The sequence below is a fragment of the Chenopodium quinoa genome, unplaced genomic scaffold (assembly GCF_001683475.1).
Source record: "Chenopodium quinoa cultivar QQ74 unplaced genomic scaffold, ASM168347v1, whole genome shotgun sequence".
NCBI lineage: Eukaryota > Viridiplantae > Streptophyta > Magnoliopsida > Caryophyllales > Amaranthaceae > Chenopodium > Chenopodium quinoa.
Window position 1 is genome coordinate 2630003 of NW_018743292.1, and position 21861 is coordinate 2651863.

At 34.7% G+C, this 21861-nt stretch overlaps 2 protein-coding genes across 3 annotated transcripts; both read left to right on the plus strand.

Annotated features, from left to right (window-relative positions):
- The first annotated feature begins 273 nt into the window (after positions 1-273).
- LOC110736366 (type II inositol polyphosphate 5-phosphatase 15-like) lies at positions 274-12624 on the plus strand. 2 transcript variants are annotated; one of them, XM_021916571.1, is made up of 11 exons: positions 279-1329; positions 2866-3118; positions 3682-4492; positions 5945-6069; positions 7004-7088; positions 7404-7566; positions 7669-7709; positions 7813-8080; positions 10133-10256; positions 10362-10722; positions 11817-12624. In XM_021916571.1, the coding sequence occupies exons 1-11, from the start codon at positions 498-500 to the stop codon at positions 12171-12173; spliced, it is 3420 nt and encodes a 1139-aa protein (XP_021772263.1). In that variant the 5' UTR covers positions 279-497; the 3' UTR covers positions 12174-12624. The 2 variants fall into 2 exon arrangements, with proteins under 2 accessions (XP_021772262.1, XP_021772263.1); XM_021916570.1 differs by having other exon boundaries at positions 274-1329; positions 7404-7709.
- Positions 12625-15866: 3242 nt separating this feature from the next.
- LOC110736367 (polygalacturonase-like) lies at positions 15867-19905 on the plus strand. The gene is made up of 4 exons (XM_021916572.1): positions 15867-16549; positions 18089-18378; positions 19080-19308; positions 19459-19905. Exons 1-4 carry the CDS (start codon positions 16082-16084, stop codon positions 19729-19731), a joined length of 1260 nt encoding a protein of 419 aa, XP_021772264.1. The 5' UTR covers positions 15867-16081; the 3' UTR covers positions 19732-19905.
- Positions 19906-21861: the final 1956 nt, after the last annotated feature.

Genomic DNA, 21861 nt, shown 5'->3' on the forward strand with positions numbered 1-21861 from the left:
TGTACCGAATTTTTGCAAAAAACCAGCTTAGGCATGATCTAAACCAATGTGTCACCAAGCTGTGCTTACATGCACAAGTCAAATTCAACTTATATATATTCAATCTTTAACACACAATAATACGTCGTGTCGTAGTTACCACGTGGTATTGGTGCCGTGTCATGGTTTTTTCATATCAAGACGTACATATCACTGGTTCGCCCACCCGTCGACCCGACATAATCCGATCCGATGCCATTTAACACCTTAAGTGACCCCCAAGTGACAAATCTGAATTCAATTCATCAATGACCACCACCTCTTAAGTACATTAATTAGGCACTAACCTCTTTACTATTCTACTATTTCAATTCACGACGTCTTCCACTCTTTCTCTCATCTGAATACATCACAGCTGTCCTCTAACAGCCAGCCAAACTTTCTCTCTCTTCCCCAATTCAACTTTCTCTCTCCTACATTCCCACCATTTTTCCTCCATCAATCCACCATTTTCAGCCATGGATGACCACCTCGAAGAAGAAGATACCACCGACTTACTCCCTTCCACTTCTTCATTCCCTCGAACTCCCAAAATCTTCGATCGATTTGGTTCTTCTTCTTCCTCCGACGAAGATTTCTCCCCTTCTTCTTCTTCCGCCAATCACCAAAACCCTAATTCTACTTCCTCCAATGGTGTCGTCAAAACCGCTAGTAAAAAGCTCGATTACATGATTCAATTTCTCGATCGCAAGCTCTCTAAGGTTAACAGTAACAATTCCAGCAATGGCGGTGTTGTTGCCGGCAATAATTCTCCGTTTCCGGAGTTTGTCGGTTCCGGTGGTGGTGCCGGGATTTTCCGGTTGCCGATTAGGTCGGCGGTTCGACCGGACCGTCCACCGTGTGTTGAGGTTAGACCGCATCCGAGGAGAGAGACTCAAGTAGGGCGTGGATTGAGGACGATTGTGTGTACTGATAAGCAGTTATGGAGTGGAGGAGAGTGTAGAGTGAGGTGTTGGGAGTTTTCTGAGATTTTTTTGTCTCATGATGATGATGATGGTGGTGGTGGTGGTGGTGATTGTGTTTGTGAGTGTGAAGCTGGTTGTTGTGAGTGTACCGGCGAGGCGAGGCCGGGGGATGAGATGACTGCGAGGTTTCAGGAGTCGGCCGAGGTGGCGTCGGAGGTGGTGTGTATGGTGGGGGATGAGGGACAGAGAGTGGTGTGGAGTGGACATAAGGATGGAAGGATATGCGGTTGGAAAATGGATGATGGTAGAAAGAATGGATTTAAGGAGTGTTTGTCATGGCAAGCTCATAGAGGGCCTGTGCTTTCCATGGTTATGACATCATATGGTGAGTTGGGGTTTGATACTTTGATATGTATTAGTATTATTATACCTTTATATATTTGTGTTTTGTTTTGTTTGATGGTTAATTATGTGTGAATTGAGTTTGTTTAGTGTCTTGAACTTGGTTGACTTGAGATGGATTGATTATATATTTATTGTCCTCCATTCTTTTATAATCGCAATGTGTTTATATTAGGTTGATTGGTGATTGAAAATGTTTGAATGTTAAGGTATATATATTGTAAAATTTCTCTGCAATTGAACTCTTCCAAAATTGTGGGATTTATATTATAGGTGCCTTTTATCTTTTTATCCTGAAGTTATTAGCCTGAATTGTTATTGTTTGAATCTTTTTTAGTTATGACATGAACTTGTGAACCTTTTGAACTATGCTTATTGGAATGACTTGGTACTCATGAGGGCTCGATTGAATTATAGACAAGCTCTACTCTGAGCTTATGAGACCTAGATCTTATTCTAATCAGGGCAAGAGAGCAGTGTTATAGTTCTCAACTTTTGGTTGTAATTGATTATGGGAAGTGAAATTTGAATGCTGTTAAAGGGGCAATACTGGTTTTGTTTGCCTTTATTGGGAATTTCTTGGTAGTTTCTTGAGTCTATTAGCTATACTCATATGTCTCTTGAACTTTTGAAGCACATAATGGCTTTGAGTAGTCTTTGTGTTGGAGATTTTCTAGTTTCATATAAGAGTGATACTATAGAGTCTGACTGAACTACTAAATTGATATTTAAAATTTCAAATTGTCTAGGAATTTTGTTCTGCGGATAAACAAAGCATAAGATTATTTGGTACAGTTATACAATTAATTTTGATGTACAAGCACCTTTGCACGCAAGAATTAAAAAAACCCACTCTGATTCAGATAATAGCTGAACACTCATCCTTTTTAGTTTAATTGATTGTATATATGTTTTGCTTCTCATTATAATTCTGCCATCATCCATTGACATTGATCAAAATAGGACTCTAAAACAAAATAGGGTTTTTAGAATTTGGTCAGTGACCATCTGAGTGAACTCTGTGTTGGGATCCATAAATCTGATTTGTAAATTGCCCTCCATCATTACTGGGTTTGAGAATGATTATAGTTACTCCGTAATGATATGGTTTATGGACTATATGGATAGTTGTTTATTAAGAAGAGAATGGGGGTGCTAGCTGATGGTTTATATGAATAATTTTGAGTAACTTAATCTTAAATTTATTCATATAATACAATTAAATTGTAGAGGATTTTGTTAACTAATATAAAGTTGTTAATAATATAATATTTAATGTTGCATTAGCTTTCTATGTGGAGAAGGAGAAGTGATCTCTGTTCTCATATTGATCATGCAGGCTTCCATGACCGTATTCTAAGTGACACTGCAAAAATAACAACCTTTTTCTTTTTCTCGGACCAGAATCATCCATTTTATTTCAAGTATTTATTGTTCCTTTACTGGTGTTATCCCCTGTCCTTACTCTGCATATTGGTTAATGTACCCTTTCATATTTATTGTCTGACCTTAATTTCAGGTGATCTCTGGTCTGGTTCTGAGATTGGCATTGTTAGGATCTGGCCATGGGAAGCTATTGTGAAGGCCCTTTCCCTAAAAGCCGAGGAAAGACACATGGCTATCTTGGAGGTTGAGAGATCTTATGTTGATCTGAAGAGCCAAGTCACTATAAATGGTGTATGCTACATGTTTGTGTCAGATGTGAAGTATTTGGTATCTGATCATTCCACAGCGAAGGTTTGGAGTGCTGGAGTTTTCTCATTTGCATTATGGTACGTCGTCAACCTGGATATTGTGTTTTAGTCTTTTTATTTTTTTTTAAAGCTTTGTAAATGTTCATGAAAAGAACACCAAAACCATTCCAGTAACTTCTAGTACATTTGTCACCAAGCTCCCAGATAGAAAGGACTAAACTCAAATTGTATCAGCAGACTTCAGCATATTTCCTAGCGTTACACCTTCGTATGCAAAATTTAAATATTCTTCATTTCAATATCTATTAAACCAGGTTTATCAACTATCGACTAACTAGGTTTCATATTCTCTTCACCTAATTCCCATGTCAAATATTGGACAAGGACACATTACATTTCATTTAAACCCAAAAAATTGCACATAATATCATAAGGTGTCAATCTGATGGAAAAATGCCCATATCCAACACTAGTATGGAGAAGTTAACCTGAGGTAACGTAGAGTTGTAGAGCAGAAGTTATATGGCATTCCAATCGCATTGCAAGCATGTATTGTGATTCATATCGCAAAATTTGGTTGTTCGAGTTTGTTGCATTGCATAATAATTAGGGTTTGCCATTTCTTTCTTGAATCTGAACAGGGATGCCCGAACCCGAGAGTTACTGAAAGTCTTCAATACTGATGGCCAGGTGGAGAGCTGGCTGGACAATGCTTCATTACAGGATTTGACAACAGAAGATGAGATGAAGATGAGATATGTAGCTGCTTTAAAGAAGGAAAAGCCTCAAGCTTCATTTGGTTTCTTGCAGCGTTCACGTAATGCCATTCTTGGAGCTGCTGATGCTGTTCGTCGAGCTGCAGTCAAGGGGGCGGTGGGAGATGATAACCGGCGAACTGAAGCAATGATTGTTACGATAGATGGAATGATTTGGTCCGGATGCAGCAGTGGCCTTCTTGTGCAGTGGGATGGAAATGGCAATCGTCTCCAGGAGTTCCAGTATCATCCTTTTGGTGTTCTGTGTCTTTGTACATATGGGTCCAAGATTTGGGTTGGTTATTCAAGTGGGATTGTGCAGGTGGTAGATCTTGATGGGAATCTGCTTGGGAGCTGGGTTGCTCATAGTAGTCCTGTTATCAAATTGGGTGTTGGGTCTGCTTATATTTTTACTTTAGCGGGCCATGGTGGTATAAAAGGATGGAACATAACATCTCCAGGGCCTATTGACAACCTGATTCGTGCAGAATTAAGTGGCAAAGAATTTCTTTACACGAGGCTGGAGAATTTGAAGGTTTTGGCTGGCACTTGGAATGTTGCACAAGGAAGGGCATCTTATGATTCACTCATTTCTTGGCTTGGCTCTGCATCATCTGAAACTGATGTTGTTGTTGTTGGCTTCCAAGAACTAGAAATGGGAGCTGGTGTTCTCGCAATGTCTGCTGCAAAAGAAACCGTAAGATCTTGTACCTTAACTCACTTTTCCTCATCTTTGTTTGTTTCACCTATTAAAACCAATTATCTTGTGATACATGAACTCTTTGCTAGTCTAATGTGTATGTGCGTTTTTTTTTCCTATCATCCGTCTTAGATTTTTTCTTAGATGCTCTTCCTTTTTCTCACTTAGCTCACCTTTTTTTAGTATACTTTCTAAATTTATTTTAGTATTTAATTTTATTATTTTATCCCAACAATGTTTTATGAACCATATTGATTTCCTTTGCTAAAGTTTTCTCAAACCTTTATGTTTTTTATTCCAACATTTTAACCACTCCTTGAAAACCTTCTTACATCTTATTCTTGGTTCTCTTTTAAAACTCCCTTAATTTTTCTTAGATGCTCTTCCTTTTTCTTACTTTACTCACCTTTTTTCAAATGATTATCTTGTTATGTTTTTTTTTTTGTTTTTTTTTAATAAAAAAAATATCGTACGGTTCCTTATGACGATTCATGTTAGCTGACCCCAAATCATTTTGGGACTAAGGCTTTGTTTTTGTTGTTGTCGTCGTCATATAATGAATCAAAAATTGGTCAAACTTATTAAAATCATGATAATTTTGAAAATTGACAACAGATTAGTGGAAACACCTTTTTCTTGTTTCCTATTTTTGGTTTTTTGTTTTCAAAAAACTCGGAACAAAAAATGATGCCAACCAAGTCCTAACTCTTTGGTTTTTAGTTCATCTTCCGATAATGCAAACTATAACTGTGATATAATGTGATAATTTTTAAATATTTTTGTATGTGGTTCCATGAAATAGGTTTTTTTTAGAAACATTATGTGACTATTCATCTTTCAGATTAATAAGGTCACAGTATTTGCATTATTAATGTGTCTTCCTGCACCTTTCTTTTGGAATTTTTCACAAGCTAGAGGTGGTGTTGAAATTGTTGTGACAGGTGAGAGGAACTGTATCTGCTGCTGGATTATTTATGGAAATCAATTCAGTCTAACTTTAAAGTTCATTGGCTGAGCCTACTGATTAGACTTCTATAGGGAATTGTCCAATGTGTATGTTTTTAGAAGTTGCCAGTCTCCTTTTGTGAATTTAAAGTTCTTAATAAATGTGTAAAGTTGATATGGATTAATATGCATATAATAACATATTAATATTATTAATCACTGGTTGGGGATCACCCTTTGTTGTGGGGTTTCTTTGTCTCATTCATTTCATCATTTTATGTCATATGTCAAACATTTCTCAGTCTAACCATTAATTAAAATGGTGAGTGAGATGTCAAAGTCAAGAAAAAGTAGTACTTGAGATTGAAAATAATATAGGATAGATAATATATGATCTCAATGTGATTCTGGAAGCATCACCTATTCACTTTTTGTTGAAGTGGCTACATTTGATCTTTTAGGATTAACAATTGTTTACCTTTTGACAATCTTCCTTTACTGTAGGTTGGTTTGGAGGGTAGTGCTGTTGGGCAATGGTGGCTAGACACTATAGGGAATCTTTTGGATGAAGGTTCCACTTTTGAGCGTGTTGGTTCACGGCAGCTGGCAGGTTTGCTCATTGCTGTTTGGTGAGTACTCTTTTAGCAAATGTATAGCAGATTTTGATATTCTGTATTCCACTTGTTAAACATATATTGTTGCTGGCATATTAAATGTTAAATTATTTTTTAAGTTATCCATTCTGTATATGAAGGTAAGGGGAGGAAGACGTTTTTGGTGGGGTTGCTTATAGTTATGTTTTTCAAACCTCTTGATGATTTTTTTTTATTTTTTTTTTATTATTTATTTTTTAAATGTATGTTGTTTCTCAGTTCTGTCATCTTAGTATAGTTGATCCCAAGTCAGAAGGGTGAGCAAACAAATGAAAGCTTCTGTGGCAGTCTGAACCCTTGCCCAAATTTAAAAAAAAAAAAAGAATTAAGGAAAAAAAGAAAACAAAAAGGCTGTGGAACTTGTAATCATCATTTTAGTATTTAACTGATATGTTATAGACTCATAGTTACTAGTTTTGCTTCTCTACTCGTGAACTCGTGATACACAATTATTGTTGAAAATTTTATGTGCATGCAACTATTTTCTTCTTTAGCCAATGTGAAGAGTTCTTTTCATTGCGTGATAGTAGAAAATCCATGTTGCATTTTGGAAAGCTCGCTAATAGTTTTCATAGCATTGACTTATAATTGCAGCCTGGGGCCTCTGAGTTGTCAATGGTTCTAATTATGAGTTTGTGACTCTTCCACAACTTTTTTCAGGCACATGAATCCCTCATTGCTTTGAGTCTATGACCTAGGCATTAAGGATTTCTGCAATTCATGATTTATTATAGCTTTTTAATCCTAATTTTATTTCCTTGGTTTTGTGGTCTCTACTCTATTGGGCCCATGCCTGTATTTTATGATTGCAGATTTTGGAAAACTTTTATATGCGAATTCTTCCGTAAATCTTTTTTCCTGCTTATTATGTTGACAAGTTTTATTGTATATGCATATATATATATATAAGGGTGAGAAAGAACCTTGAAGCTCATGTTGGGGATGTTGATGCTGCTGCTGTACCATGTGGCTTTGGGCGTGCAATTGGTAATAAGGTATGCCTTCAATTATTTGCAACAAGCCAGTAAATGCCACTTATAAACTTGGTATAATTCTTGTATGATGTATTCTATCTTCATTGAAAATGACAATGAAATGCATTCTGTAAACAATATACAACAATCAAGCTTCTATGGGAATCCTGCCAGAGTATTGACCAAAGTTGCTTTTATTTTCTATTTACATTACTATTACATAAATGTATTATGCTTATTATTCTATAAAGATTCAACTCATAAGCACAAAAGACGGCCCAATTTTCTTTATATATTATTTTTGATGCCTGATCTGTACTTAGGTTTTGGTTTCAGGGGGCAGTTGCATTACGAATGAGAATCTATGATCGAACAATGTGTTTTGTCAACTGTCACTTTGCTGCACATTTGGAGGCAGTCAACCGTAGGAATGCTGACTTTGATCATGTGTATCGATCAATGGTCTTCAATCGGCCGTCTAATAACAATGGCGCTGCCGGTATTATGCCATATCTCCTATTGTCTTGCTCGGTTGCCTGCTTCATATATTTTTCATGCTTTGTTTATCGTTCTGGCTTGTCATTGGCCCTTTGTCTTGCAGTTGGCGTCTCATCTACCGTTCAAATGCTTCGCAGCACTAGTGTAAGTAAATACTGCCATGAATCTGCTATGAGGATGCCTGGTTTTCTTATCAATATGCAGGGTGTTAAAATGTTCCCACAACATTGGTTGCTTCTTTTTACAGGGTGTGGGATATCGTTCAGTTGAAGTAATGCCTGATTTATCAGAAGCAGACTTGGTCATTTTTCTTGGTGATTTTAATTATCGCCTTGATGGTATATCTTATGATGAAGCCAGAGATTTTATCTCTCAAAGATGCTTTGACTGGCTCAGAGAGAGGGATCAACTTCGAGCGGAGATGGAGGCTGGAAGAGTATTTCAAGGCATGCGTGAAGCCATTGTTAGGTTTCCTCCAACATATAAGTTTGAAAGGCATCAGCCTGGTTTAGCAGGTATCGCTTGTAATTACAAATTTTGTGTTGTTTATTTCAATTTTCGTTTGTTCTCACACATCATGGCTGTTATGGATTGTTAAGCTTAAGTATTTATTGAATTTTTGCTTGGTTTTCTTTCTCCTGTTTTGTGATAAATTTAACTTATATTAAGTATCAGTAACAATTTAAAGTGTAGACTTGCACAATAGGTTTTGTATAAAAAGTTAGTCGGTATCACTTCTTGTTCTAAATGGATGTCTGGTAGGGGAGTAGCCCCCCCTTACCTGGAGTATTATTGCCATTTCAGGGATTTTTAATATTGGAAAGAACAAAAGTGGGTGGGGGATTGCCGACAATGAACGAATTTGAGAGAGAGAGAGAGAGAGAGAGAGAGAGAGAGAGAGAGAGAGAGAGAGATGTAAAATTTTGAAGGTATTTAGCACCATTGCACTACTTGTTCCCTCGTTGGTACTTTTTAACCGCACGGCACACGTTGGGACATGCCATTTACATAATTATTTGCATCTGCAAATTACATGTACCATAACATTAGAATATCTGATGGTACCATCTACTTGTTCGTATATTGTGGAAAAAAAGAAGCACAAAATTAAGTGGGCCAAATTAAAGTTGACATTACTTACAAATATGCAATGGTATATAGTACTACAAGTCCACAACTGCTATGGATGTTTTTGTGAGTTACATTTCTGACTTGAGGTACTGAGAAAGAATAATGACGTTGAGCTATAGAAGACTCAAGTGAGGCATGTGAATCTTATAAATGCTCAAGGATTCACTGGCTGTTTTTTATTATAGAGATTTAGTCTTGTAACAGATTAGGAGAATGTTGTGGACTAAAGACTAATTATTGAAACTGTACACTGTACACCTGTGGTAATGAGTATATCACTCTTTTCTTTGAAATAGTTGTTGACTTATCTTCTTAATTATCTTAACGACGGCCTTGTATTCCGTTTCATGTGTCGTAATGCAGCTATTGCGGGTTGCTCCTTGCATGCTGATATTACATGCATTTATCATATTAGTGTAATAATTCCAATTTAATTTGCTATTTTCTTTATATATTTCTTAAATATTTGACAGTAAATGTTAATGAGGAATAAATCTTTTATTGTGAGCTGATGTAGGCAAGCTAGATTTTTCATCTCTTATGTTTCCGTTCTTCACTGTTTCATGGTGGTGCCTCATTAAAATTTGTTGTAATACCACTTAAGCTGTTGTTATTTAAGCCACTTCACTGTGATAGTTATCTAAGTGTAAGTTATCTTGTTCTCATATAGAAAAACAGGAAAAGTATGCATTTTGTCAATCCTTAAAATTGCATTACTTGAGATTGACACATTTTTTTAAGGAGAGAGAAGGCTCTAACCACTCTATATTGTCCATCTACCCTTATCTACCCCACTCACATCCACTCCATAAAGTAAGGACAGTTATGTTATTTTGTTTGGTAAACCATTTTCAGAAGTGTTGCAATTTTTGGAGATATTCTCTTTAGGAAAGTATTGCTATTTTCGAGGAAGTATTGATCAATTAAACTCTAGAGGTGTTTTTCCCCCCTTTTTCAGAGTTAAATTGTGATGTGAAGCAGAGCATTATAAATGCCAAAATTCTAGTTAGCTATTTGTTATTGTCTGAAAGTACAAGGATAGTGAGACTTGAGACATGTTAGTATTCCCTTTTTTCCATTCCCCAAGTTTGGCAAGTATTATAGAATGAAAGGATAGTGAGACATGTCATTAGCTGAAAAGCTGCTGGACTGTGAGTCTTGGACTAGTATTTTGTCTAAATCAATATAGCATTTATGACGCAGTTGTCAATTGCTGCTCATCTTGTCATCCATGGCAAAAAAATTGTGATACATGTGCTATACCTTTCGATTGATGAAATTGGTTTTGTTCACTTTGCTGGTATATGTTTCTCCTCGCAGAGGTTGATACATAATTAAGTTAGGTGGTGTACGTGCACATGCTGTGCTTGTCCTTTTATTAAATTAATTATCTGTCTGTCAGTTGAATGTTAAGTTTTTGTTATTCTATGGCTTAGGCTATGATGCTGGTGAAAAGAAGCGTATTCCTGCTTGGTGTGACAGGATCTTATATCGGGATAGCCGCACTACCTCAGCATCAGAGTGTAGTCTTGACTGTCCAGTTGTCTGCTCGGTTTTAGAGTAAGTTTCCACATTTACATTTTATATAGATGTTCTTTGTGGAGGTTTATTTGTCTTCACACTTTCTTATGTTTTTCTTTAAATTCTAACTACTTCAAATATTAGGTATGAGGCTTGCATGGATGTGACTGACAGTGATCACAAGCCTGTACGCTGCAAATTTAATTTGGATATTGCTCGCGTTGATGAGTCAGTGAGGAGACAAGAGTACTGTGAAATTATTGAATCAAACCCAAAAGTCCGCTCTCTACTTCAAGAACTATGCAGAGTTCCTGAAATTATTGTCAGTACAAACAACATAATTTTTCAAGATGATGGCACTTCACTTTTGCGGATTACAAACAAAAGTACAGTTGATAAAGCTATGTTTACAATAATATGTCTTGGGGAGTCCATCATCAACGATGATGGAGTAGCACCTAATCACAGTCCAAGAGGTGCTTTTGGCTTCCCTCGCTGGCTTCAGGTATTTCAGCTTTGTTACCTAAGCATAGCCACCATTTTTATCCGTGTTTTGTGGCTACTGACTAGAGAACAGTGACAGTACTACATGTAGATGAATTGAGGAATCTTTACTCTATGTATGCTTAATGGGTTTATGAACTCTGGAGCAAATTATGCATCTGATGGTACTCTGTAGTCTTTTGCATTATTTATTGGAAGTAGTGACTTGCAAAGATTGGGGTGTGTCTCCTGCAGTCTATTTGGAACTCAATAATCCTGGGATGGAGAGTGGGAGAGAACCCTGATCCACGCACTAGTTTCTGACTTATACCTTGACAAGTGATTCACCTTTTGTCCATTTTTGGCTGATGGCAGTCTGTTGGATTCTAGGTGATGGATGGCCTTGCTATGATCCTTTGAGATCTACTACTCCACTTCAAACTAATCAGCCACGGTTGACTTGATGGTCAAATCTCACCAACTTAAACCATTAACCTGTCAAAATATGTACTGAACTATAATGTTAGTAACATCATGAAGCTCCTATTCCGCTTTCTATGCTAGCACCTAGCAGTGTTAGAGACCTTTAGGGAAATAGAAGTGTGTTTGGATAAACAAAGCAGAAGGAAAAGGGGAGGGAATGGAAAGGAAGGAGCATTAAAGGCTTGATTATCCTTCTTTGATTGATGTAGCAATACCTTTGTTTCATACTCCCTCTGTTTGATTTTAAATTCTGATTCACATCAAAGTGATGTGTTAATTAAAAGAACCTTATTTTATATTTTTAATTTTTCCTGTTTGGACGATTAACTTTCCCATTGTAACTTTTTCTACATCTTCCCTCGCTATCTGTTTCTTTTTAAAAAATATTAGTTATAGACCTTGTGGTCTATCTTCAGTCATGTAACATAAGATAAAATAAGAGAAAGTGGAGTTGCCTTTTTTGTCAAAGGAAATTAAATTACAGTACTAGATTAACTATTACTATTGGGTTTGATGGCTGCACCTGAAATTTTGACTGAGTACTTGATAAAAGAAAAACACAGGAGAATAATTTTTTTTTGTTATATCACTACTATTTCTTGGAGTGTAATTTGAGTGATGATTTTTCATCAGGTAACTCCTGCAAAAGGTGTGATTGAACCTGATCGTACACTGGAGGTCGAAGTTCATCATGAGGAGTTCCAAACCCTAGAAGAGTTTGTTGACGGCGTTCCCCAGAATAGTTGGTGTGAAGATGCAAGGGACAAGGAAGTCATTATGGTCGTAAGGGTTCATGGAAGTTGCTGCACTGAGATTGGTAACCATCGCATACGTGTTCGTTACTGCTGCTTAGCCAAGGGGAAAAGATCCATAGCTAAAACGAGGAACGAGAAGAAAGTCCAGTCGAATGTCCTGCAGAGGTCAAGCATCCAAAACCTCAACAATTCACTAGACGTTTTTGACAAGCTACGTAAGCTTCGCTCTCCTTAACACTGGTCATTAATAATTTTCTTTGTGAGCGTCACTTTTCACGTAATCTCTGGAAAGTGCTTGTACTGAGGATTATCGATCGTTCCAGGCAACTTTGAGGTTAGCGCATGTAACTATGTAAGTGTACTTTTGTTGCTGTGCCTAACAGGTCGTTTTTGCTGAGTTTTAGGCAAACCATAATCATTATTGTAAATAGAACCTCTAAATGGTGCTGATTTGCATTACATTCATTTGCTGATCACTGTAGAGTTGATTTATAAAAAAAATTCTGCGTTGAAGCAGAAATTTGGTTGTATGTGTACAGAAGGCGTGTATAGAGTTGAATGTCAACCCCTTCAGGGAAACAAGGGGGAATGTGCTCATTTAGGAATTTTGAAACAGAAATTGAACCAAATTAAAACCCATGTATACAATGGGACTGCCTTTTATCTTATTTCTATTATTTATGCTAGATTTTTGTTTGACAGAATGAATTATTTTTATTTTCTGTGGTTTCGTGCATTTTATTTACCTTTTTTTTTTTTTTTTTTTTTTTTTTTGAAGGGTGTATTTTATATACTTTGTTCTACAAATATTGTAACATTTAGACTTTTCGCAGCTCACATATTCCCCTTGACCATTTATTGTGATTTATATACACAAGAACAAATTATAGTTATGAGAGTTTGAGGATCTAGTAAGATCTATCTCAACATATACTTTTAAAATATCAACTTTTTATAATTGGAGTGCAGGAGGTAGATGAGAAGCTACTCCCTAGTGACCCGCCACCCAGAGATGTTAGTGGAGCTGGTTTTATGTGTCCAGTGGGGCGAGGATAGGAGGTTAAGCTGGCGATGGCCTGATCCTTGATGGGGATGAGAATCACATCATGGCCAGCACAGCAGAGCTAAATGGGTTCAATTCAACTATTGACATATTCATATAAAATGGTGATTTAAAATATAAATTTCATATGTTTAAAATTATATAAATCAAGAAATAAGAATACTCCAGCAGAAAAATCCATACAGTATATTAAAAAAAAAAAAAAAAAAAAAAGAGAAAGCTACTCCGTAATGGATAATCAACAATGTAATTATCTAAACACTATTTAAGTAATACTCCTATTTAAGTAATGATTAAAGAGTACAATCAACACATGATCATTGAGAACTTAGGATAAAAGCTAAAAATATATTGGCATTAGTTGAGGAAATGAGAAGGAATATGCACAATATACATTGTATTGAAAATATTAATGACTAAAATCCAAGCTAGTTGATAAATAGTGACCTGTGACCGTAAACTCTTAAGAGTAAGGGCGTGTACGGTTACGGTTATTTTAGTTGTTGTAATAGTTGGTAGCTATGTAAGTAGATTGCATGTTGGGTAGGATTAATTATAAGAAGTACATCTTTAGCTAGTTGATTTTGAGCAATAATGACTTGTAATGCATATTCAACTAACTTAGCTTTAATTGACTGCATTTTACTCTCTCCGTCTCCATTTGATTGTCACTTTTGCCACTTTGGGTGCTCTTAAATGTTTGTCACATTTCACATTTTTAAATTTAATAATACACATTAAATTACAATTTTAACCTCATAATTTTTTGTCCTTATTATAAAGGCTTCCTATTTTACCCTCATATTTTTTGCCCTCTTTATTGTTGGTACCCCTTTGGAACTTGTAAGTATAAATTTCTCTCTATCAAACATTTTTAGCTTAGTCATCAATATGTGTAGTGTAATTCTATTGGATGATGTAATTATTTCTTGTAATGTTATTGGTTAAAAATAAATCACATAAATTACTAATGTGGACCTTGATTTTCATTGGTTGTTTAATAAATCACATGGATTACTTTCTCTCTCTTCTTTTTTTGTAAATGATTGGGTTTTAATTCCCATGTACTTCCTTAATTTCTCCTTAATTCTCGTGATTTTCTATCAAAAGTGACAATCAAATGGGGACGGAGAGAGTAATTAACTTAAATACTCCCTTTGTCCTTTACTACATGTCTATTTCCCATTTTTCACGAGAATTAAGAAATTTAGAGATTCTTTAAAACCCATGGTTGGGAATTACAAATGTGCATATGGGGTTAGAGAGAGATCAAAAGAAAGAAAAAGTAGTTGGTAATTATTAAAGAGATAGAGAGATAAAGTGTTAGAAAATGATGTCAAAAGTACAAAAAATAAAATAAAATTGATGACAACTCATAAAAAAAAAGGGAATATTGTCAAAATTAAAAGTACATTCTTTAAATAGAAATAGACATGTAGTTTTAAAACCCAAAGTAGGCATGTAGATAAGGAACGGAGGAAGCAACATTTATTCATATATGTACTAGAATAATTTTGCATTTATTCATATAGTACAACATTGATCCTATTACAGCTTTCACAGTCCTTAATCCAGAAATTAATCCATGTACAAATGAAGCAATTTAATTAATTGATTATTAATCTGATGTTTTCGCCGTTTCGCGGCTAGAAATTAAAACAAATCAATCAAAGTTGAAAATGAGGGTTTTTTATTTTATTTTATTTTATTTTTTATTATTATTATTTTTATTTTATTTTATGCTTTGAGTAGAAAACTGAAAGTGCAAATAGTTGATATGAAGTCATATCTGCCTTCATTTTTTGCGTTGCTTTGAAATATGAAAGTCTAAAAGTCCTTTTTGCCTTTTATTCTGGTGTGCTGAATCTTTTACTTAATCTTCATTCACATATCCTGGAGTACCAGACTAGCAATATGTACGGTATTTCTATACAAATATATTGCTTAGCTTCAACCTGTAGTTTTCTATAACAAGAATAATAAGTTGATTGAGAGGCATAGTCAACAGTGGCTAATTTATGATTGTGTATATTTTCATATTATTATTGCAAGTCGATCTCACATCATACACTACCTTGTAAAGAGGATGGGGAGGGGGGTGTATTGTACAAATGTAAAAGTATGAATAAACGATCATGTTCTTGTGTTTGATCCCAAGGCCTGCCTAGCTATGCAGCGTTGTCATTTTTGATAAGTTGTTAATTAATTAGTAATGGAAAAAATCGGATAAGATGTTTAGGTCAAAAGTTTGATCTTACAATGAACTTATTGGCCTTTGCCTAGAGACAATATTTGTGGTGGTGCACTTTCACTTATTAATTCAGTTAATTCTCCATTTTTTGTTTCATCGATCCTTCCTCTAGGGTCGTTTATTTTATTATACACTTGCGATTTGTATTTTACCTTTTTTCATCGAAAAAACATTTATACATCGATATAGTAGTTAGAGGACATGCTTACAAAAATAACCTAACAATCAGGTGACATGATAGCTTAACTTCATCCAATTGCCATTTTCTGTCCATAACATCTTTCACTTTCACTAAGGTCAATCTTCTAGAAACATAAAAACTTTCATTTATTTACATGCAATCAATATATTGAGCTTAATAAGTACGTACTATAATTATACTACTTGACATGTATTCAAGTTTCAGATTTCGAACGTACTTACTTTTCTTCAATGCTTTTACCACTATATTCATGGTGCACGTTTACCTTCCGTACAAAGCCTTTGTTTGGCGCAGTTGTCTTGTTAATTACCACTCCCATATATCATAGTGTACGTTTACCTTCTGTTCAACGCCGGCCTTAATCGCCGAATTAGTGACTAATTACCTACCTATACTCAATCTTTCATAAAACTATATATATACAAGGTGCCTCCAATATCTTCGAATACCTCAAAACAAACATTTTTCTAGCTCATTTCCCTAGAAGACAAACCATATCTTCTTGTCTCGTAATACCATACATACCTTATCATATCGACAGGTCAAGTAGATCTCGAAAAATTGTGTTCAAGACCCTAAAATCTAACAGGGTTTCTAGTCGGATTAAATTTTGTTCTAGCCAGTTAAATGGCCAAGTCGTTCAACAAATACATATTAACCATATGTTATTTATGTACGTTTTTTCTTAGCCTAACATCATCAATATCAGCTGCTACAAAGGCCTACAATGTGCTAGAACTTGGTGCTAAACCAACTGGTTTAACTGACACGAGCACGGCCTTCCTTAGTGCATGGGAGGCCGCTTGTAAAACGAATGGTTCGGCTTCGATTACTGTCCCTAAGGGGAGGTACTTGCTTCATCCCATAGAATTTCGAGGTAGTGATTGCAACAACAATGATATAACCTTCTACATCGATGGAACCATAGTGGCGCCTCTTGACTATCATGTGCTCGGTCGTGTGGATCGATGGGTGTGGTTCGATAGGGTTAGTGGTGTTACAATTGCTGGTCATGGTTTCTTTGATGCCAAAGGTACGTCCTTGTGGAATTGCAAGAAGGGCAAAAATGGTGATAAGTGTCCGCGAGGTTCAACGGTATGTATGCTTATACTCCTACCTTCTTTTTAAATTGCAGCATGCAACATTAATATTACTATCGCACATTCTCATTTGACCGTCTCTTGTGATTTGTTGTGTTTGTATTGATATATACTATTTATATTTTTTTTTTAAATGTCAAATTTTAACCTCAAATACTTGGCCTTATTGGGTAAAGATATGATTAATGAGATTTTAGCTTTTTGAGAACAATTACGTAGTAAATGATTTGAACATATATAATCAACTTTTTTTGGTGTGAAAAAATAGATGATTTAAATAGCTTATTAGAGTACACTAAGCTAATTTGAAAAGGTAGCTCAACCCAACTCTAGTTTGTGTTAGAGCGGTTATTTAAGCAATTCTTGGAATAAAGCATTTTTAATTAATGTTAGGTGAAATAGAAGATTTAGAGAGTTAGTCAAAACATCAGTGCAACCAACTAGATAAACCAATTACAACTAGTTATATCAACTACAGGGTAGCGATTAGCTAATTACCAAATAGATCTAATATGTTATGTCAAAGTTAGATGTACGACTAAGCAAAATTTATTTGAAAATTCTAAAGTAGTCATTTGAAAAATGGCAACCACAATTTTTGAGATTGGACGGCTGTGATTTTATCATTTTTGAATTATTTTTTCATGATAAAATTACTCAAAATTCATTTTCCTTATTTTAAGAATTGAATTTAAATTTTCATTTTTTTTCAAATTAATTTACGAAATTAAATTTTAATCTATAACTAATACTAAAATAGCAATCGCTGACACCATCCTATCCTAATATTAGACACATGTCAAGTTGTCATTAAAAATTTTCCCTCCAAAACTATAAATGATGTCATCATTTTCTAATTTTTATCTTATTTTATTAAAATTTTGGTCAGCTATATTATTATTAGTATCAATTTCAGAAAAACAGTCTATTCTCTCTAACAATAATAATTAAAATTTTCTTCCTCAGGTACCTCTTTCATCATTCAATTTTTATGAGCTCTATTTTTTTTTATTTTTTTTTTAATATTTGATGTATTATTTGTTCTGGAAATTTTTTTTGTTTTTAATTTCGGTATGAAAAAATAAACAAATTTAGAAAATTTTATTTATTCAAATCGTGCATCACACGAGACTAATCTAGTTATTAATAAAATTAAAAATAAAAAAAAATCAAATTTTTTTCATCAGGTTATAATTAAATTGACTTATAATTAATATTAACATTAAATATAATTCAAAATTCATTAACTCTTAACCGTTTAGTTTTAAAAATAGTGGTTGTCATTTTTCATACGACAACCATAGAATCATCCAAAATTGAAAGGACAAATTTTCATAGTATTCAAAGTAGTTAGTTCTGATCATTTTGCCATTATCTTAATTAGTGCGCGTTTATCAAATGATGTAGTGTATTTACTATGGAATTGCATAAAAGTGGGAGCATTCCAGATTGTCAAAATAAAGTTCTTAATATGAATTAATTATAATCAAACATTAATCTACTTCTAATTATTTTATTTCTACTGTGGATGTAGACTTTAACCTTTACCAGCTCCAACAACATAGTGATCAAAGGAATTACTTCACTAAATAGCCAATTGTACCATATTGTTATCAATGTGTGTAAGGATGTTTTAATTGAAGCTGTCAAGATTAGAGCAGCCGGAAATAGCCCTAACACCGATGGCATCCACGTCCAAGAATCTTCCGGTGTTAACATCATGAACACCAAGGTTAAAACAGGAGATGATTGTGTCTCCATCGGACCTGGAGCTAAAAATTTGTGGATTGAACGAATCTCGTGTGGCCCTAGTCATGGTATTAGGTATGGAACAACTCATCCTTATATCTCCTCTGTCCTACAATAAAAATTTTACTGATCGGACTAGTAAAATTTTGGCTATAATAATAATTTACTCGACTTTATATTAGCTTCAAAAAATTTAATATAAGTAAATAGAGAGAATTAATAGGTCAAGCATGCATATAGCAAGAAATTTAGGTTGGTCATTTTATTAACCAACATATAATAATGATAATTGTTCAATATTAGTGCACAGATGTAAAATGTGTTTTTAAGTCTAAGTAATGAAAGTTTGACTTTGATTTTCTTTGGTACTACGTAGAAATAAAAATAGTGGGTTTTACGAAACTGAAACTTGTCTTGGAGAATGATGATACACGAAATATGATCGAATTTTATCATTTAAAACGAAAATTTTGTTAGTAAAGAAAGCAATTGATGGTCAAGAAAATTGCAATATTGTTCTGGCTTAGTCAATATACATTTATTAGGATCAACAATTAGAGTATCTAAGCTATATCCTACACGATCTTTAATTCGTAGCGCAACAAATAACCTTAAAATTAATTATGGAGTACTTTGTATTTTCTTTACTTCGTTTATCAGATGTACTAATTCTACGTTTATACTCCCTGTTTTCAAATGTTACAACTCTTACAAGAACGTACGTACAATAAGTTATCATTAGTATTATAATTTTCTAAAATGTTATATTGATGCAGCATTGGAAGCCTAGCAAAAAGTATGGACGAAGAAGGAGTACAAAATGTAACAGTGAAGACGGCGGTAATCTCTTACTCCACAACTGGGGTGAGAATTAAGTCATGGGGAAGGCCTAGCAATGGCTTTGTTCAAGGGGTCATTTTTCAAGATGTTCTCATGCGATATGTTTGGAATCCTATTATCATCGAACAAAATTATTGTCCTCACAATAAAAATTGTCCCGGTCAGGTACGTATCTACGTGTTATGTACTACTACCGTATTACGTGCTCAGTGTAACAGTACAACTTAATTATGTAACGTAACTAATTAGAGGTCGTATAAATATAACGTTCTCTATATATTTTTCTAACTCGATTCTACTAACATGACCTAACAGGAATCAGGTGTACAAATAAGTGATGTGAAGTATGAAAATATACGAGGAACTTCGTTAAGTGAAGTAGCAGTAAAATTTGATTGTAGTGGTACCAATCCATGCACTGGAATTCAACTCCAAAATATCAATCTCCAATACTACGATGCAAATAAAACTCAATCATATTGCAAAAATGCAGTTGGAGAGATCTCAGGCTTGGTTCAACCCCAAAGTTGTTTAAACTTAGATAAAGAATTCCACGTCACTCGCGTATCTGACACTGTGTTTGGATAGAGAAAAGAAAGGATGCATCATCCTTTGTTTGAATACCTAATGTAAGGAGAGAAGGGAAGGGAATTGAAAAGATCCATTTTCCTTCCCTTTTTAATAAACCAAATCCTTCCATTGTTGGAGAGATTTGGAGGGAAAATGGAAGGTCACCTCCTCCCTCCCCTCACCTCCCTTTCCCCTCCCTCTTTTTCCTTCCTCTCCCTTTCCCTTCACTAGTGTTATCCAAACATAGTGTAAATGATTTTTTTTTTTTTTTTGTTTTTTTGTGTGTGTGTGGAAAGATTTGTGTGTATATAGTGCGTATAAAAAAAATATGTATTAGTGTGTGATGTCTACAGTTACTATTTTATCTTATACGGAGTATACTGTATATGTCAACATAATCGTGTTTTTCCAATTACTTAAATCTTATTTTAGATGTCTAAAAATTAATATCCGAATTCAACATTTTTATTCTAAATGATACTCATACGTTGAATTAGAGATGGTTATGGTTGTGGGTCGAGTATTGACCATAGGCTGGCTCAAGGCCAGTATAGTCTAAAAATGAAGGTACATAGTTGGAATAAATTAGCAACCACTCTTAAGATTGCCTTAATAATATTTATAATTTGTTGTTTAGAATTAGAACTCAAGATATGTGGGAAATATCATTAAAGAAATTATTAGAAGAACTAACTTGTAGATTAGGGTGATTATCAAGTACTCCATAAAAATAGTTAATCAGTTGTGGGAAATATCATTAAAGAAATTATTAGAAGAACTAACTTGTGGGAAATATCATTAATCAGTTATGGGAAATATCATTAAAGAAATTATTAGAAGAACTAACTTGTGGGAAATATCATTAATCAGTTGGAGTACTCATTAATGTGCTGGTTTCAACCTTGAGATATGGCAGCTAATTAAGTAAACAATTGAGGATTAACAATGTAGTACATTCAGTTACTCTATCATCTGAACTGAACTTTGCTGCGTTTTGTTTATGAAGTAGAGATTAGAAAGTGAAGTTGGCTGTGGCAGCAGGTGAAGCAACCCTGTGATTTTGAGTGAAATGCAACTCTATTTCATACTTCATCCGTTTCATTATAGTTGATGATTGGAATCGGGGGAGAGACAAGGAGGAGAGAAAAGCCCACACATAAACCCAAGTGAAATTCCATTCTAAAACCATATGGCAAGAGAAGTAGTAACTCACTTAGGTTATAAACTAGTGGTTCTTTATTTAATTTTTCCATGTGGGACAACAACTCATACTTGCAACCTAACTATCTCCCCCTCAAGTGTGAGTTCGAAATACTCTCCCTTGAGCGGAAACCATGCACCCAAACTCTCATAGCACTCCCAGTGAGAAGCTTGTATGGAGGAAACTGGGGTGTAGACAAGAACATCTGAGGAGATCGCCAGTAAATAGGTCTTAGCTTGGTCTCACATACCCTACACAAAGGCGTCTAAGAAACAGGTACGAGGGGCCCAGCTGAACCATCGGCTCTTATGCCATTGTTAGGAATCGGGGGAGAGACAACGAGGAGAGAAAAGCCCATACATAAGCCCAAGTGAAATCTATAATATTATTAAAACTCAATGGAACAACATGGTATCGCCATGTGTCACCCTTCCCTCAACATGACTAGGCGATACATGAGTAAAAAATTAATACCGAGTAACTTTTATTGTGTAGTTATTTTCTACATGACTTTTGGTCTTAATCTATCATGGATTCTAATGAACAAGAAAATCCTCAATTTAAAATGCCTTAAAAACATCCATTAATTATATTCTATGCGTTATTAAGGAGAAAACCATGATATCCATTAACTATACGCTATCACATGATCATCCATGATATCCATTAACTATATCCAGTGCAATGGTGCAAGTGTAAAGTAAATTATTGTTCTCATTTGTGTTTAGATTTTGTAACTGGTGACTTTTCTTTTCTTAATCTCTTTTGTATTAACCAAGACATTTAAAGATATAATAGTTTTACACTGTTTGATTTAAATGTGGGAATGTATTATATTGAACAATTCTCATTCATCCAATCTTCAAATAATTGACTATTGTGCATTGAAATTGTTCCGAATTCAAATTTTAAATGTTATTAAAAAAATATTGTACCAACATAAATTT

What these genes read in the sequence shown, in the direction of transcription:
- LOC110736366 (XM_021916570.1), top strand. Translation starts at nt 498, where the DNA reads ATGGATGACCACCTCGAAGAAGAAGATACCACCGACTTACTCCCTTCC. An exon ending in CATGGTTATGACATCATATG is followed by an intron (nt 1,330 to 2,865) that starts GTGAGTTGGGGT and finishes CCTTAATTTCAG; the next exon opens with GTGATCTCTGGTCTGGTTCT. An exon ending in AAATGCTTCGCAGCACTAGT is followed by an intron (nt 7,710 to 7,812) that starts GTAAGTAAATAC and finishes TTCTTTTTACAG; the next exon opens with GGTGTGGGATATCGTTCAGT.
- LOC110736367 (XM_021916572.1), top strand. Translation starts at nt 16,082, where the DNA reads ATGGCCAAGTCGTTCAACAAATACATATTAACCATATGTTATTTATGT. An exon ending in AGTGTCCGCGAGGTTCAACG is followed by an intron (nt 16,550 to 18,088) that starts GTATGTATGCTT and finishes CTGTGGATGTAG; the next exon opens with ACTTTAACCTTTACCAGCTC. An exon ending in GGCCCTAGTCATGGTATTAG is followed by an intron (nt 18,379 to 19,079) that starts GTATGGAACAAC and finishes ATATTGATGCAG; the next exon opens with CATTGGAAGCCTAGCAAAAA.